Source organism: Danaus plexippus, assembly GCF_018135715.1.
Source record: "Danaus plexippus chromosome 18 unlocalized genomic scaffold, MEX_DaPlex mxdp_35, whole genome shotgun sequence".
NCBI lineage: Eukaryota > Metazoa > Arthropoda > Insecta > Lepidoptera > Nymphalidae > Danaus > Danaus plexippus.
The window spans coordinates 2,072,814-2,092,373 of NW_026869854.1; the positions used below are offsets into that span (position 1 = coordinate 2,072,814).

The following is a 19,560-nucleotide window of genomic DNA, read 5'->3' on the forward strand; positions in this document are numbered from 1 at the left end:
CAAAACCTTATGATACCGAGCTCATACGGTTTCTTGTTATAAAGAACACAAAAGAGACTCTATTGACACAACGATTTAACGATGATAGATTCCCCAAACCCAAATCATATATAGATTTATGGAAAATTCCACGAATGTAAAAACATAAGTTTTTACAATTTTGGTAATAATTTAGTAAGTTACTCATTTATTTAAATACATATTTTATTAGAGACGGTTTATTATATTAAAATAACTACTTTTTTGTAGATGAATATGAATGTATACAAACATGGTTCACACACTTACCGAAATGCAAATTTTCTACCTTTTTCTTCTGTCTCTTTGTTTTAATTAATCTCTGAAATGGATGGACCAACTTTGACATTAGTTTCTCTGTGTAATAGCGAGTTAATAAGAATGCTTTTAAAGAATAGATGTACATTATAGAAAAATAACTATTCCGAGGTACAATAAATAATACAATCGATACAACAGCTATCCGTTATACGGGGGCTGCATATCCATAACAAATATCCTATGAATTTTAATTTTCATTCTTTCATTTTACCCTTAGTTTCATTATTATTAATCATCTTATTTTAGAGTCATTATGTATACTACTAGTTTGGAAACAATTTAACAGCCATCGCCTTGATCAATCATAAAATATCATTTCAAACTTTATATTGTTATGTTTTTAAACGCTACACTCATGTTTTTTTAACTTTTACATATCTTTTATTTATTTTTTAAATTTATATATTTAGAAAGGATGGAGAATTTCATATTTTTCTATAACTGATTTCGTTACTCTGACAACTGTATTACGAAAGTTTTTCAAGGTCTAAGGCCAACTTATAGTCTCCCTGTTATATATTACTATAAATTAAATTAGGCAGTTCTTCCATATTTATTGCTCCATAACTTGTAACAGAATCGTATAGTACTTACATCCTATTCATAATATTCGATGTCACAGACATTTAGGTGAGTGTAAGTTACAATATCATACAGATGGCGCTAGTTCACTATTGTGAGAATTCTCAATGAATATCAGAATATAAATAACGTTAAGCTTAGAATTATAAAGTACACTTTAATTTAAATTATATTAAATAATAATTATTAACAATATGTATACATCTTTACAGTTTGCATAACCAAATATTATATTCATATCAATGTTTCCTATCTCTGAAGCCTGAAAAGAAAGGTTCTATTATAACATAACTAACAAATACAAAGAAATGTATTTTTTCTGTGTCCATTTTTTTTATTAAAGAATATATTTTATTTGAAAAGAGTTTAAAAATGCCTCAGTATTATTTTCATATTACCGTTATTGTTCTAAGCACCAATCTTTTCAATCAATTTGTTAGCGTTTTATTCATTGAGCTGCCGAAGACAATATTCATGTTTTAATATTTTTCTGATTAAAAGAAATAGACACAGCACTAAGACAATTTTTATAAAAATTTTGGAAAATTAAAGAATTATTTTGGTATGTGTAAAAAACTGCACAACAATACACTAAAGGAGAATCCTTCTCAGATATCTTACTTAGCTTCATTTATTATCCTAATCTCAAATTGATCATTCGGAAGTGTACAATCAAGTCAAATTGAAGCAAAACTCTTAACTTGGAAACATGACACAAGCAAATAGAGTGTAATCGAATATTAGTGGAACTAGATTATCTGGCTGGTGGCTTTTATATCGGCTTCGGAACGAATAAAGAAACATTGACTTTTATGTTGTATGATAGAGTATAATTTGGGTTCTTTAAATTTTTCAAATTATAAGTTGTTTAAATATGACTGCCATAAGATAAAATATTTATATCGGTATTATATTATATTGATACATCTCGTGTTTGTTTTTATAGAAATTTATAATTAAGAAAACCTGACGAAGTAAGCTTACTCTCGATGGTCGAATTTTTTTTTTCTTTATCTTTGTTTTATAAAGAGAATATTTTATAATATAATGCTATTAATAATATTTACTATATCGTTTCCTAGTCACATACAAACATCAACGATACATATCAATAAAACAATAAAATACATTGAAGCATGATGTAAGTTTCTATCAAGAGGAGGTACTCAAGAACTCCGTTATTTTTGACAACGCCAAATATGAATGTATATCGCTAATATTTGTTCTAATATGCGTGTTAAATTGTGTTAAAAATCTCTATATTGTATAAATTAAAAACATGTATATATATAAAAAAAACGATTTCTTCAAATACATACATTATATTATAATGTTAAATTTACCAAGTCTACCAACACGTGAACACTCAGTCTGACGTGCAAAGAAACATTGCTAAGCCACAAGAATATGCGTTATTTCCGGAAATAGGAACCTACAATATGTATTTATTTGTAGACGATTCCATGTGACACAATAGACACGCCATTATTAATCATTACAAATAACCATAGTGGTTTCAATAGTTATATATAACATTTTTGTTCTTAAAATGTTAACAATATATTTTTTGCATCCTATGTTCATTGTACTGAAATTTTTAATTTTTAAATATCAATGAAATGGGGACAATGTCACCAAAAATGTCCAAATTTCTTGTTTTATTCAATTTTTAAAATTTTTGTTTTATACTACTGCCTTTTTTTACAATATCTATACCTCATTCTGGACACAAAAAAAAACCTATATTTAATTTGTTAAATCAAAAGAGATTTTCCTAACTTAACATAATTTTAAACTAGAACAGCTACTTTAAGTTTCACAATGATATCGAACATTTTCGTGAGTACACATTTAAAATGAAACTATGCTTTTCGAATATATCACGCGATTTTTTCATTTTATTGCACATTTTCCCGATATTTCAATTACTTTACAGCAACCGTGATCATGGGCATATTAGATAAAAATGTCTGTCAGTTCATTTTGTTATTTATCAACTACCTCTAACGATTTCTCGATTTCCTCGCAAACTTCCCTCGATGAAGTCAAAATGGACGATGGAAGTAGCACCACATCTCCCACCATAACATGGTATGGAAACTCTTTGAAAGAAAACATATTTTCGGATTTAATACGCGTTTTTAAATATTTTAACTCCTTAATCCCGACGATTCGATTACTTTGCATGAACCTTGATCACGGACAATGATTCTTATCTCGTCTATGAATAGTCTCGAAAGTCTTAGTTCACATTATGGATACTCTTTATCTGAAATAAGCTTCTCGTAAAAGGATGTTCGGCTAGTGTTGCTTTGACTTAACTTCCATAAGTCAAGTGGGCCCGGGATACCAGTGATGGTGCTCAAAAAGTGTGCTACAGAGTAATATCCTGTCATAAGCGTCTTTTTACATTTTCTTACCACACAAGAAAAGTTCCATCTTCGTTTAAAATTTGCTTACATTCGCCTTACTTAAAAAAGCTAATAGTTCAGATCCGTCAAATTACAGACTTGTTGCCATGTTGTTTCCCTTCTCTTAAGTGGAACCTGTATTCAACAAGTAGTGTCAGATATATTCAGAAGAGCACGACCGTTTTCTCAATATTAATAAAACTTCCGCCACGGTCCCTCAACTGAAAATTTCCTGATATCTGAAATCTAAAGTACTCCATGCCCCAGCATATCACAAGATTATGCGTTTACCGCTAGCAAAAATCCATTCACTTTGGCCCCACATTTTCAGGACACTCTTACAAATACTTCTTGGACTATTTGGAACCTTGGTATTGTTGAACAATTTTCAACAACATTCAATGACTCCGGAGTCACTTAACTGATAAAGTTGGCGTCAGAGCGAGGTACTTCATCTCTAGGCAGCTATTCTTGTGTAAATTACTGTGTAAATAAGAAATTGCAGCTTACATAGAGTGATATTTTCATCACTGAATTATTGCACCAACATACCAACTGAGACTTATAACTCCATTCAAAACCGTGTTGTGGGAATTGTCAACGTTCCCGTGCTAACATGCGGTATTAAAACTTTAAGTCTAAGGAAAATACTTAACCCCCTGTGAGCATTTAATCGCCCATAAAAACGGCTATCTTTTATCATCTCACCACTCACCATTGGGAGTCCATTCTCGCACCTTAAGGAGCAATGTTCGCGAATAGTGCATTTTCAGAGGAATTACTTAGCAAGATAGTTCTATAATGTAATAAACTTCCTGTTGAGGCTTTTCCTAGAGACTACTATATCGGGTTCTTCAAGAGAAGAATAAATCAGTATTTCAAGGGTCAGCAACATGCGAGTGATACCCCTGGTATTTCATTGTAGAATGCGGTGACGGCTTAACTAGAGATGAGCTGCTCGCCCCTTTGCCACACTTGTAGTATATAAAGATATATGTTTTACATTTTTTGCTATAACGCTATTATCATTTCATTTCTTTATAATGATTTGGTATTTTGATATACAAGATATATAACTTCTGGCATAACTTGGTCTTTGCGTTTAAAACTGCGTACAATATTTTGCTTCAAAGTGCAACAAATCTGATAAATCGCTTGAATTTAACTTGTATTAAAACTTACCACAAGCACTGTACAATGAATTAAATCCATGCATAGGTACAGAAAGAAAGAAATAAAATGAACAGATCCGTCATCAGCTCCATAATAAAGTAAAAGCCCCATAATAATAAGAACAATATAATTGTATCTGATTAATAATTTAATGTATAAATTAATTTGGACACTTTATTTCCAACAGTTACAGGTTTAACACTTTATAATAAAAACAGGTGTATTAAATTTCATAAAAGTTTCAATATTTTAAGTTATAACACATATTTTCAGTTTGTTGCCAGAATTATTTCTTTATTCGTAAGTTTCCATAAATTATAAAAATTATTCTTAATAATTTTTATTTAATTTCATATGCATATTTTTTCGTTTGCATCTCTCTAAAACAGATCATTGAGTTCAAAATATTTAGTTGAAGTTCAAGCGTGACTGGAATGTAAGGAAAACCAAGTGACGCGCCTGTTGTAAACAGTGATGTCTATATATTTAAGTGACGATATATGTACACAATTTTACCACGTGTTCAACGTAAGTACGTGGAGTTCCACGTAGCTCCTTCATAATTATTTATATCTATGCTACATTCAACAACTTTTTACAAAAAATATAGTCATTTCACTAAAATGTTCTGTACAGTTCTTCTTAGAAATTTAAAAGTATTTATTAACAGTTTTTTCCATCCACACGCTCACACGTTTTTGGACGAAAACATTTTAAACATAATATATTTTAATAAGATTTTCTTATGTTTAAAACGGTTCGAGTATTAATTAAATCGTACATTATGCCAAAGATAAAAAAGATAAAATAATATAAACATTTTAATTACAAACCTTTCAATTTATATTTTTGTATATTTTATTTAATCTCTGCTTTTAAATATTGTATTTGTCAGTTATTAACATTGGGGTTATAATGTTACTTTTTAAATAAAGTATTTTTTAATATAGGGATTCAATTATATACTTCTGGTTACTTTTATGAGTACTACAAAATAAAAGCTTTAAGTTTTTAAAAAGACTGCATAAATTTCTTTTGGATAGTTAAACTTTGACTACTACTTAAAAAGGCAGGAAAAAATAAATTTACATTTTATTTTATTGAAAAAACATTTACAGGTTCAATAATGTAAATGAAATTTGCTGAACTAGTTCGTTTCCTACGGAACATGATTTATCAAAAGTTATATTCAGAGTACCTTTTCTGTTTTTACTCTTTCATTGTTTTCTTTCGTTTCGATTCTATAGAGGTTACGGGCAAAAGCATGTTAAGAAAAAACCTAAGTCCATCTTAATTAAGCTGAGTGAATCCGTTACTAACAAAAGCAGATGCTTTATATAAAACATAATAAATATAGCTATGAAACAAACTAGTGCAATTAAATTAAACACTATGATAAAACGGAGTTGTGTTTTTTAAATAAAAAAGCAAATAAACCATTTAAAATATGTTTATTCCAATTTCACACTAAATAGCTTTTTTGCAATCTGTAAATATGGTAGTGATACTTTAATTATGTTGATAGGTAAATTAATTTAATTTAAAATGTTTTTCAGATTTTGTATGATATGTATCTACGTTTTTTTTAGTTCCGTGCCACTCGTCCTTTATATCCCTCTGACATTAGCTATGAAACTTTACTAAGGTCTGTCGTTATTAGTATTACGGAAAAAAATACACAACAACGATATACATCAAGAACCAGTCAATATGTTGCCAATATATTAAATAACTTCCAAGAGCTTCTTATCTTTGGATAGAGGACGTTATTTATCAAAGTTGTTAACCCTAAAGTTCTACTAATCTATAATGTTATTGGAATAGAATACACAACTTCAACTGGAAATAAACCTAGCCGGTGGATTTCGTAGGCTATCAAAATCTTCTGAAACAGATAAGGGTTTCGGTAATATTAACCAAAATAGATTAGCTATTGACATTATTATTAACATGACTGTATTATGTCAGTCATTATTGTGTTTCACCAATGTATGTAGGCATTTTCCAAAACCATGGTAATAAATGATTTGTTTTCTTGAAAATTTAACATCATATTATGTATAACACTTTATTACTTAATGGATCTTACGTAATTTATAATGTAGTATTTATCTAAAATCTAAATTGTCTAAATTGATCTAAAAATTCTGCTAAAGAAATGATAATTCTTTTTGCGCTTCTTGTATTTCTCGCTTATTTTTTTTTATGAGAAGGGTGGCAAACGAGATGACGGCCTACTTGATGAACAGTAGTCACCATCACCCATGGACATCTGCAACACAACTTGTGTTGCGGATGTTATTTCATCATCATCATCAGCCTATCGGAAGCCCACTGCTGAGCATAAGCCTCTTCTCGCATGGAGAAGGTTTGAGCATTAATCGCCACGCTTGCTCAAGACGGGTTGGCGATTTCAAACTTATAATTTGAAATTATAAGTCCAGGTTTCCTCACGATGTTTTCCTTCACCGTTCGTCAGTGGTGTCTAAATACTATTAGAAAGTACATATGACTATGAAAAATCACATTGGTACTTGCCAGGTTTCGAACCCGCGCCCTCACGCATGAGAGGCGGCATGAGAGACTTCAAAGTTGCGGATGCGTTGCCAACATCGTTTGTTGAGGATGAAGGGAGGGGTAAGAAGAAGGAAATGGCAGGGAAGGGTGGGAACAGGGGTAATGGGGTAAGTGCAAGGGTGGGAACAGGAAACCGGTTGCCCTTTCTCTGTTTCCACCCTTTTCTGCCCTTTCCTCATTCCCAGCCATTCCTCTTCCTTAAAAAACCAAGGTTGGCAACGAAGATGTTGCGAATGTCCATGGGCGACGGTGGCTACTGCCCATCACTTAGGCCGTCTGCTCGTCTGCCACCTTTCTTATATAAAAAAAAGAGGGGTCAACCAACTCGGTCACTTATCGGACGAAACGCAGTCATTAAAGACTACTTCTGGCAGATCCTCAGTGAGAGCTTGGCACTTCCCCGTTCGAGCCAGCCCATGTTCAAGCTGTAGTAACTGACCACAGCTAGCCTCTACCACCTTCAAATATTCGAAGTATAATAAATATATTTGTTTGTAAAAATTAGTAACGGTACAGCAACTTCATATATACATATACTATATGAATGCACGTTTATCCTTTGTATTTTTTGAAATGGATTGGTGCCAAAATATCTGACCACAATTCTATGATTTTAAAATATTTCTCCTTATCTATTATAATATTGAATTAATTTCGTCATCTGCTGTGAGTTATTTGGATATTATTGAGAAATAAATGTCACAGAAATGTTCTACTTTACCAAAATTAATATAACATGTTCAGGACTATAAGTTGTGAACTCTAATTTTCATCTAATCAGGATCAGTCATCCTTAAGGGATTAAGACACAAAAATTTAAATACTAACAAATTTTTAATCTCAGCAAAAATACTGTATGATTTGTCTGTTTTTATTAATAAAATACTTTTTACCAAATATAGATATGTACGCGATATATGTGTCTTTCGGTTCTCTATCTGTTCAGTGCAAATTTGAGACGTTGTAGCTAGTGCTATAATAATATTTAAAAAAAGTATCTAAGTAAAAGCTTGATATATAGTTTTAAATGAATCATCAAAATATCAAAACTAACAGTACAATTTAAAAAAATACTAAATACTCTAATAAAATAACGATACAGTTTTAAATTTTTTCATGCTATGATATTTTAACACCATAAATAAATTGGAATACATATATCCTTGCAAAAATTCGACCCAGCAACTAAATGCTAAGCTCAAAGCACAGTAGAAAGCTTTAACGCAATATAATATGTGAAATTTCTAACTCTACCAAAACGTAATAAAGACTTCTAAATATAATTCCATCCGATACAGGTGCAAATGTTATGATATTGTACACTACTGAGTTGTCATATGAACTCCAAAACCATTTTATTCGCTTAATACAAGAAATTATTTGTAGAAAAAAAAACGATTAAAATATGTGAACTAGTTTCTTGGCGTTTTATCTATACATATAATAAGACAGTAAAAATCGATTAAAGAAGAGTCATAGAAACCAAAAAAAAAACAATTTTTGGAATTTTTGTCTGTGTGTCTGTCTGGTACGTTATAACTTCAAAACAACGGATTTGAACGCGGTTCACAGTTGGATTACATATATTAGGAGCATTGTCAAAACTTTGTTTCGTCAAAATCGGTTAAGGGAAAAAAAATTGGTCAATTGAAAATTTACTTCAAGCACTGCTTCAAAACTATTAAGCACTACAACTTAATATTGATTAGTTATGTATTATATATTAGTTAATAGTAAATTACTTTTAATATATGCTATTCTTAATATTAAAACTTATGAGAGGTAACAAAAATAACAAATAATGCAGTGAGCGCGGGCGCAGTTGAACACTGTGCTCGATAGATGGCGTTGATACAATAAGTCATCAACCTAGATCGCGGTATGAGGATTCTCCGTTGTGTAATGACTTCCATGCGGTTCGAGAGGTCATTGTCGTTTGTTAGTTGTGGTTGTCTATCATTTGTTATCATCTCTTTTCGGTATGTATGTAATTATTTTAAGTTTGGCATATATATGGTTATGCGAAAAGCAACCAACACGCGGGCGGAGCCGCGTACAACAGCTAGTGTTGAATAAAAAAACAGAATGAACTCGTCTGGAGTTGTATCGCAATTTAACATAAAGTTTACATATTAGTTTACGTATATATCAATTTTATTAGATTTCAGTGAAACAAAGCCTCTATTATTATTTTTTCAAGTTTCAAGGCAACGGATTATTTTTCTGTTTCTGGATATACTCTATCAAACGCTGAAATGTAATTTGTAACTCTTCTAATGGTCTTTTATCACATAGAAATCTGAGTTTCCTAAAATTTTCTGCAATAATTATCAAATAACATAACAAAAATCATTTTACAAAAAAGGATTTCGCTATGTAACGAGGTTATTAGACCTTCCTTTATAAAGTTTAACAGCAAAATTTTGTAGTTTAAACTTTTAAACAGATCTGGGGGACTAATCCTATTAATTTATACAATTTACCACAAAGTTCAGAAAGGTAAGGTCGTTAACGTATTATTCTAACATAAACAATAATACGCTCTCTTATATGATTCTACATCGAGGCTCACATTTTCTATGATTGTATGGAGACAGTATTATTATCACTTTAGAAATAAAAACCAATGTGTTGGTGAAAGAATTAAACCTGTTAAAGAGACACTTGTGCTATTTACTAGACATTTGATCAGAAATCGTGCTTGAAGAAGTGTGGTATGTTTTTTATTATTATTTTAAAATAAGCTTAACGTCATCCTGTGTCATACTGACTTTTCTATAACCATCAGTTGCGATACTCAATGTATTTCCAATATTTAATAATGCTGTTGCTATAATGAAATACTGCGTATAATACCTATATTACAGCGGCTTTTCTTCGTCTATGATTTAAATAAAAATCTTTTGTCAAAATTACTTCCAAATGTTATAAAGGTGTTGAAGTTGTGGCTCGGACTCGCTCTGTCGGATAATCAGTCAGATTTATTCAGGGATCGAATTAGTTTAGGGATGAATCCAAAAAGTCCATCGGAGCTCTATAAACAGCTAAAAGTTTCCAAGAGACATATCCTGGCGAAATCCCACGATGACGTCGTTAGATCATTCTCAAAACACAAAGATTCCTCAGAACTAGAATCAAGACTTCAACTCCATAAACAGAGTATGATAGGAATACAAAGTAACAGAGTAGGTTAAGGATCAAGTAAGAAGACCAAAAGATACGGATATATTAAAGTCTTTTATTTGGTAATACGAGAATACTAAATATAAAATCCATGCAATGAGCTTAGAAATGCAGAAAGTGTGGTTACACATAGGAGATTTTTGCATCCCAATCAAATGGCGTAACCTGAATTCGTGATTGGTCGCCAGCACTGCTAAAATTTTATCTCAATGCGTTCCCGATGATTCTCCCAGATCTAAGTAATTTAGTAAGATGGAGTAAAGGTACCGAAAAACTTGCTACATCTTCGGGAAGGCAATTGGAACTGCTAAGCATTTGCTGGTGGGATGTAGGATACTACTGGATAGCGGCCAATACTCGCGTTGTCACAATAGGGTTTTAGAAACTGTCAAGTCAATCAAACGTCAAGTGTTACTCATTCCTTAAAGCGGCTTCGTATAGAACTATAATGATGGATACGTATGAGAAACAATACAAAATCCCAGAGGATATGTGTGCGTCGGCCTCCAGACCAGACATATTTATGTATTCTCGAATTTTAAAGCGCGTTGTGATAGTTAAGCTTAAGGTTCCTTGAGAAACCAACATCCCAAAGACCACACCACCAAGGTCAATAAATATTACGAGCTCACTAACGAACTCACTAGACATAGGTTCGTCGTGAATTTGTACGTGGTTAAAGTGGAAGCGAAAGATGTAACAGCTGAATATCTCTACAACCTACAAAAAACTTGGTCCTGTACAAAACGAACATCAAATTGGTCTTGGAACGTACTTCGAAGGCAGTCCTAGTAGGCGCCTTTCAAATTTGATTAAGTTGGCAGAGGAGCTAGGACGGCGGAGGTAAGCATTTAACGCGAGTTAAATAGGGCCCCCTTTAACTTACACCTGGGTAGCAAGTCCCAGGCACCGTTGAAACTCCTCTCCCTGCAACGCGATGGACCCGGCACCCGCATGGCAAATCCATGGTATTTTGATGTTATTAGTTATTGAAATTCCAGTTGAAATATCGCTTAGTTAAATATTTATTTATTCATTATTATTCCTATGTATATATGTGACATCACAAAAGTTATTTCGTATATATCTTTGACAAATTTCAAGTATTACCCGCGGTAACATTCCCTGTACCGGGACATTAGTCATCGCTATTTGGGTTCCTGTTTGAAAAATAGGGAAGAATTTATTCTTGAAGTATTACTTATGATAATTTTATAACTTCAAATGAATCATGTTGGGGTATTTCTGAAATCTTTATAAACCTTGAATAATTCATGAACAATATTATTTGAAGCATCATGATTTTTCCAACATTAAATTTAAATGGAAAGTATAGAATGAAATGTTCAAGTAAATTCAAGGTACTAATTGCTCAATATTTGTTGAATGCTAAAACATAACTAATACACTTTCGTACCAACTAATAAAATAAAAATGAAAAAGTTACAACTTCATTTAGGTATGTATCTCTGTGTATGCAGTTATAAGTTACAAGAAAAGGTATTTTAAGTTATACATATAAAATAAATGAGATCACTTATGTGGTTGTTGTGTTTAATTCATTCTTATTTAGTAACTTTGCATTTTACTAATAAAATGACAAATTCTTATGGGAAGAAATATGTGAAAATTATTTTTACTGCATAGAATCCTCATTTCCATTATACACACAGTGCACACTTCTTTGAATTGCCGACGAATAAGATATTCACTCTGGGTAAGATCATAATTATGTATCGCGAGAAGAACATTAAACAAATTTGACTTTCAGATAAGTTATAATTAACATCTTTATAGGAACAGACGATTATCAGTCCTCGTAATAAGGTTATCTGTTTTCAACTGATAAATATTAAAACGTACAAAAAAAACATAATTTCTCTCAGTAACAAGCTTCCCATAAGAGCCTCCACCCAACATATCTGGTGCCGGTTTATTGTCTGATGAAGCCACATAAAAGATGGCTCTGACATTGAGATTTAAACTGATTACGACACACTAAGATATTAATTTGGTGTTGAGTGCTGTATTTTGGAGGTAAGCGGAACAGTGATAGCCTGGACCTATATTATATCTAGTTAACAGTTGAGGGAATCTCGTAGTTTCACTTGTCGTTCGGAAACTTTTAGCGGGGCCTCGTACATCTACGAGGCTATCGTTTTATTTGTAAGCTTTCTTTCTATGGTATACCTCCCGATCTGAACGTCTAGATTTCAGATTGTCTAAAGGATCGTGCTCTAAAAGTAGATAGTTGACCTGTCTCTAACTTTATTTTTTCTGCCTGCTAACAACCTGCTATAACCGGGTGTGTTTGTTTACGAATACGACAGTGCAGTTATAAAAAAGCTTAAATTCAGCTCTCAAGCAGAGTACAAAATATAGCTGGAGAAAGAAGTTGTAGTGCAGCGCATAAATTACACAATTGCTTCAGTGTCTGATTATGGCCATAAGAATCTTGTTAAATATTATATCACCAAAATATAATAGTGTCTGTGAACGCCTAGAGGAGTAATTTACTTTGTGAAAATGCAACCTGAAAATACACTAACGGCCTTCGGATATAAGGAATTGATATCGTCTCATACACACATAAAGCTTAAGGATCTGCGAAGAAACGTGGGACTTGTAACTGAGGAGATATATTCTGAAAAGTCACATGTAATTATTAGCATCGATTCATAAAATCTTAAAATAATTATTTCAGTTTTTGATAGCTACTTGTTTTAGCTGAAAATGTTCAAGTAATAGTCAAAGCTAGAACACCAGTATCGAACTAGAACTATATTTTTTCTGAATTACTTGGCAGTTACCTTGATAGTTGACGTTTACTGGTCAAAAGTGTGAGAAACCAGTGAATTAGTACTAATTCTTTTTGATCAAGTTATTATAATTTTTGCAAAATATGAATAGTATAAGACACTTTATTCTAATAGAAACTTACTGTTATTTTATCTTTTTGTTATCTTGTCTTATCTTTTAACGATTTGTGACCTAGAAAATATTTTTATTAATTTTTGTTTTTGTATACCAGTAAATCTAGGAAAAGCATAAATTATTCAAGAGAGGTTTTCCCTTGTCCCATTTTATTTAAAAACACAATAAATTTAAGCTTCTTAAAAAGTAAGTAATGTCCTATATAATTGATTTAGAAACTAGTTTTGGTTTAAAACTAATACAATGAATTTGTATTAAAAATAAAATAATAATAATTCATATCATACTTTTACTTCGTACTGAATTTTAAATATAATTATTAGTAATATATCATAATACGGACTATAGTAGGCACTGTAATTACAATACAAATGTATACAATACGACTTTAATATCATTTAATTATCCAATATTAGTGTGAAATATTCTTATAATAATGTTATAAAGCTAATTAATTTAAGTATTATAGTCACATTCAACATTGTTGGAAATTAATCCAAAACAGACATTTTTTTTTTGTATAGAATGAAAAGTTCCTAAGCACTTTCCAAATTTGAACATATATTGAATTTCTTAATTACCCTTAAGAAATTCTCAAAAACAAGCGCTCACTCCGGCTGAAGTGTCACGTGGTAAAATCTCAGCAAAGAGGGAACTAGTTAGTGACATTACTCCCATCCCCCTAATAGGCTTTGATCCACTATAGAAAACGTCATATATGCTTCTTAAGTCTGTTGCTAACCAGAAACGATTTTAAATTTCCTAAATATTCAGATCATACATACTTCATGATTTAAGAAAGGAATATATTGATCAGAGCGTCTTTGTATTCATCGCTCAAAAATCCTTTGGATGAGAAATCCAGAATAATGTTTAATTAAATTTTCTATTCATATTAACATAGCAAATTGAAGAAGCCCGAACCGTGGAAATTAATATTCCTTAAGTAGATCATTTAATATTCAACCAGTGATTATACAATAGCTTTGAAAACAAATAACGCTGTATATTATGTATGTTTTCAAAATCATGCTTATTATAAGGAGTAAATACTTTTTTACAGCTGTTTTCTTTTTGCTGACTTGTATTATTTATAACGAATCACGTGTCTGTTGAACAAGTTAAAGTGATGGTTCAACTCAAACTAACTACCCTTATGGTTCTGTAGCCTTACTGGATCTATAAACTTGTTTAATTCATATGGAAAGGTCTTGTAGCCACAAATTTCTGGTGGTCATAAAAATACATGTATTTGATTTCAATACGACGATGTTCCAAAAAAAGACAATGCTTACATTTACTCCATCTTTAACTTCCTGGATTCCCTTTTTTAGACGTAACCACAGCCATTAGCACACAATTAGTACTTTAGCCTAAACACTTGAAAACAGGTGTTAGTTGTAAAAAAATATCAAATAATATTCATCAATATAGTTGTGAAATAAATATTTTAAAAATGTTTTAATAACATTGAACACATATTTCTTTTAAAGTAGGTTAATAGTTCCTGAAAAAGTTTATCATTGTATCGGAAGCGACCGTCACCAGAGGGCGGTGTTTGTATAACATAAACAAAGACCATATTAAATTTATTTTAAAGTCACTGACAGATGCGTCCATGTTGTTTGTGTAAACTTACAATACTGTCTTGTTTATTAAAGTTTTCACATGTAATGATTTGAATCGCCTCGTCGGTCAGTCGTAGATTCTAAAAAAGTTATCAATGGTCACAGATGAATATTTTCACTTTGATATTCATTATTTTATACATTCCCTTATTAATAGAACAAACTTATCTTTAAAATAATCTATATAAAGATTAAAACAGAAATAGATTCATTCTCCTTTTTTTTTAATGACGTGTTGTCTATAAATTTGCTGTTAAATAATTTATCAGGACCAAAATTTAAGCAAGGAGACCCCACGATGTGCGATAACGGTAGAAAATGTGGTTATAAAATAATATTAATATATATAAGTGAAGATATTGTTCTAGAGTTATTTATAGCTAAGCTCACAAATTCAAATGGTTGATGCAAATCAAAACTCAAATATTGTAAAAAGAATACAATTTTTAAGATCATTTTATAAAAAAATTATGCTTCAATAATTACTCCAAAATGTATAATGAACATAACTAAGACTCACTTGGTCGGTCCAAATCGTTTACAAACTCATCAGTATCCACATAACCACGGCACTCGTTTGTCATCGTTACCAGGATAAACAGCCACAACATACACGCACCCCCCGGGGTCTCCCGGACCACACCTCGGACAGACCCCATGAAAAGTTACATTTAAACTTTGTCACAAAAATAAACACAGCCACTTGGGAATATTATCTCAATCCAGCTGATGAAATTAAGATACTATCCGATGAATTGTATCCCTTAAGTGACGTGCGTCCCGGAGTAAAGTCCGCGCCGTACTGATCCTAGAGCAGGCGTGAGATGGAAATGGTAGTATGTGATAATCAGTCATTACTAATGGAACTTTTGAATACATTTTGTATGTTTTAATTAACATTTTAGTCAAATATATTTCTGAGTAGTATTCACGGATCGGCTTCTTAACAACCAATAGTAGGAAATTAACAAGGGTGTTTTCTTTACGTAACGTGGATTAATAACAATTATTAAAAAAGGAATTAAAATTTTTGAAACGCTTTAAATATTAATATTTCCGTTTTATTTATAAGTAGTAAATGAAATATATTTAATAAATTTGGATACTAATAGGTACGGAAATGAATTTTTTTATAAAACAAATTACGTTTTTTATTCTGAACACTGTTTTGTATAACTATATATAATATACTGTTAACTATAATTAAATCTTAATATTCCGGTAAGCGTCAGTATTTCCATCCTTTACTGTTAGCAGAAAAATAAACAACAATTTAATCACCGATCAATTGTTGAAACTTACCATTAAAAATAATTACCTCTTAAAAACGTTATAAGTGAAGCATGAAACTGATAATTTTTTTAATAACATACCTACTCAGTTCTTGAAAATAGATGCAAGAAAACATTTACTGCTAAAGCACGTCACTCAAGCTTTAATCATGTAATACGAGCAATCACGTCACATTAAGGACGCCCGACGAAGATAAACTCACTCCACAGAGATATGTAACCAGAAGGAAAATACTAAATATTCAACATGTTATTGTAATGCACAGAGACTGCGGGGGAGTGACGAGCTGTGCGAGTTAATGCTGGGGCTTAAACTAAATGGAATAAATGGAAAAACGTCATTCGTTTTATATTCAATACTAAAATCTGAAACAATCACATTACCTGTACCATTTATTTAAATAAAAGTCTATTAAATAAAAACAATGAAAATTTATCGTAATAATATTATAACAAAATATGTAATTATGTTAATAATGTTAGACATGTCAGACCTTCCACTATTAATATCTATGAAGCGAAAGGATCGTTATAGTATTTATTGATATATTTTTTTGAGAATTTGAGATAGTCTTGCACACATAAAGGCAGCTAAGTATCAAATAACACACAACTAATACTTCAAAAGCATTCTCCTAATAAACATAAACATAAAAGATTCAAAATTTGGAGATTATTTTCCTAATTTATGTAGTGTGAACGGAACATCATTACATTGTTTCGGTTACACATCAAGATATTTAGCAGAATTGTAAATTGGTAAAGATTCGTCATTGTAAAAAATTGTTAGAAGTTTACTAAAACCAGTCCCTGCGACCGCACAGCGAGTACCGATTACGACTTAAGATTAATATGGCGTAAGTCATTTCCTCAATGAAGCATATATTTTTTTAATGTCCTTTGTTTTTTTCTGAATATGTCGTTACGACACTTAAGTGATTTAATTTTATTATTTTGTATTAGTCAAAATGAAGTTTATCCATAATTGAATTTAGTTTGAAATTATAAAAAGGAATATATGTCGATTTGTGACATTTTAAAATTATTAAAAAAAAAAAAACATTTTTAAAGCTTAAGCTGACTATAATATTTTCTTATCGAGATGTCTTTTTATATGCCCATCAACTTAAAAGGTAATTTTATAAGAGGCACCTTTTCCACAGCGGAACGAGACCGTATTATAAATATTTTAATTTCTATGCCACTGATGTTTTCGTTATCACTAAAATGCACACATTTTAGTTATAACAAATTAGGGGTAACCTTAGATATGTAAATATATGTACAATTATTAAATTATAGTGTCCCAAAAAAATAATAACTTTTTCAAAGGATTTCAAATTAAAATAATAAATATCTAAACGGGAAATCTAACAATTTATTTATATACCCGTTAACGGAAATTCTGTTGAGGAATTTTAATAAAATTTTCTTGGGAAAATTATGAAATCTCTATTTAAATAAATTACAATAAAACCAAATGGCTTTATCGGAAACAATAACTTTTTATCGAGGCAAGGCAGTTGATAACTTGCAACAAGCTAATAAATTTAAAAGTCTAAGACGTTTTAACTCAGACCTGAGGCGCTGTCTCAAGGATTATATTTAGCCTGTAACTCGGAAAATGCTAATGAATCTTGATTAGGAAACAATGTTGAAAAAAATATAAATAAAATACAATAGACATTTCAAAGACGAGCATATCTCTTTCATATGACCGGGTGTGGATATCACCACAGCCTCAACGATATAGCTAAAAACTGGAGTTTAATAAGCAATTTAAAGAGGCCATAGAACAGAAAACAGAAATATTAACATCACAAGTAATATGACTTGTATCATTTGTATCTCGTTATGCATAATACTGACTCTAAACCGACTTCAAGCTATTTATTACACAACAAAGCGATTAGCAGAATATTAAAAAAAATTCGCGTTAACATTCCTAATACTTTACAAACATTAACAATAGGAAGATTCTAGTAAACATAAAGCCAAAGCTTACGTGAACGTCTGAATACTCTTTGACATTAATTAAGACAGTATATTATATATGAGTATACATCACAGATCCCATAGTGGTGATCAGTTCACAAGTCGGGTTGTGGAGAACTTAACTTTGAAGACTATCAAAATAACGCAGCATCAATACAGAATCTGGAGGCGGATTTAGTTATTTTACGGGATAGCGCAATGATGTGCCCGGCCTGACTCGGAGCAGGAGAGCGTACAAGGGGTTTTTAGTCAGTAGGAGTCGGACACTCCCGCTTGCATCACCTAGGATAAGAGGGGTCATTTGATGACTTTCCCTCTTAAAAAGAGAGCAAATTTTTGTAATTCATTTTTCACATCTCAAATTCCAACAAGTAAAAAATTAAAAACAATTAATATTTGAGATCTCTCAGCAGCATTTTCATTTATTATTAAAAAGTATCTTGTAATTCTTGTTTAAAACTAATCCTGGTGTGGTTTTTAACGTTGAGTAATTACAACAAGAATCTCAAAAAATTACTCACATATTTTCCCACTATCTAAGACTAAAGTTAGTAGATAAATACTCTTATCTTGGGGTGCATTGAACAAGTACTGTGATATTGTGATAATTCAATACAAAAGAGAAGTTAGTGCATTTTAGTGCTTATTTAATGAATTAAATAAGAAATTGGAAAATGTTACGAAAATTGTCTGAAATTTAAAATTACCTCAGTCTTATAATATGTTGAGAAACCCAGTTGATGAAAGTTGTATACGATCGCGAGCCAAAATGAAATTTTATTGAGTGGAAAGTGGCATTATAGAACAATAATTTTCTATTTAACACGATTATTCTTGACTCAAATATGAATTTGAAACACAGGTACTTACAAATTTTTGGTAAAAGTATAATTTAATGTATAATTGCATGAATAATACAATATCTATTAACTATTGTTTTTGAGAGTAGTGTAGCGTGTGTAATTTCAAGTCGAATAAAATTTATATTAAGATGGGTGAAGATACCTTTAGCCTTAACCTTCATCAAGACAAAAATGGTTCAAATTAGTTTCGAGAATAAAACTGTTTATTTTTTTCGAACTTACTTTTTTATTTTATTTTTTCTGAAATTGCATCAAGAAATTACTGGAAGATGACACAAAACTATATTTAGAGATAATTCATCTCTTCAGCCCTTAGTCACGGTTACTGTTAAGAAGCAGAAACGTCGGTAATGACATGTGTAAGACAATAAAGTTGCAAAGTAAAATTCGAAAATCATATTTTTTTTAAATGTGTACTCACAATTTTGTTATTATTATTATTATTTATTTTTAACCAAGAGACAAATGCTATAAACAACACTTGTATATAATTACTTAATTGGCCTCCGACTAAAGTTCCAGGAGAACTTATTACTCAGAACGCTAATATTAATAACTCACCATTTCCTTACCAGTAAATTTT

At 31.0% G+C, this 19,560-nt stretch overlaps 1 protein-coding gene across 1 annotated transcript in view; it reads right to left on the reverse strand.

The window, feature by feature from the left end:
- The window catches only part of LOC116773178 (nephrin-like), a 47,152-nt gene extending 31,540 nt beyond the window's left edge, over nt 1-15,612 (reverse strand). The window contains exon 1 of the mRNA XM_032665580.2: nt 15,348-15,612. Coding sequence (XP_032521471.1) covers nt 15,348-15,486 — 139 coding nt within the window. The 5' untranslated portion in view covers nt 15,487-15,612. The remainder of the gene's footprint in view (nt 1-15,347) is intronic.
- Nucleotides 15,613-19,560: the final 3,948 nt, after the last annotated feature.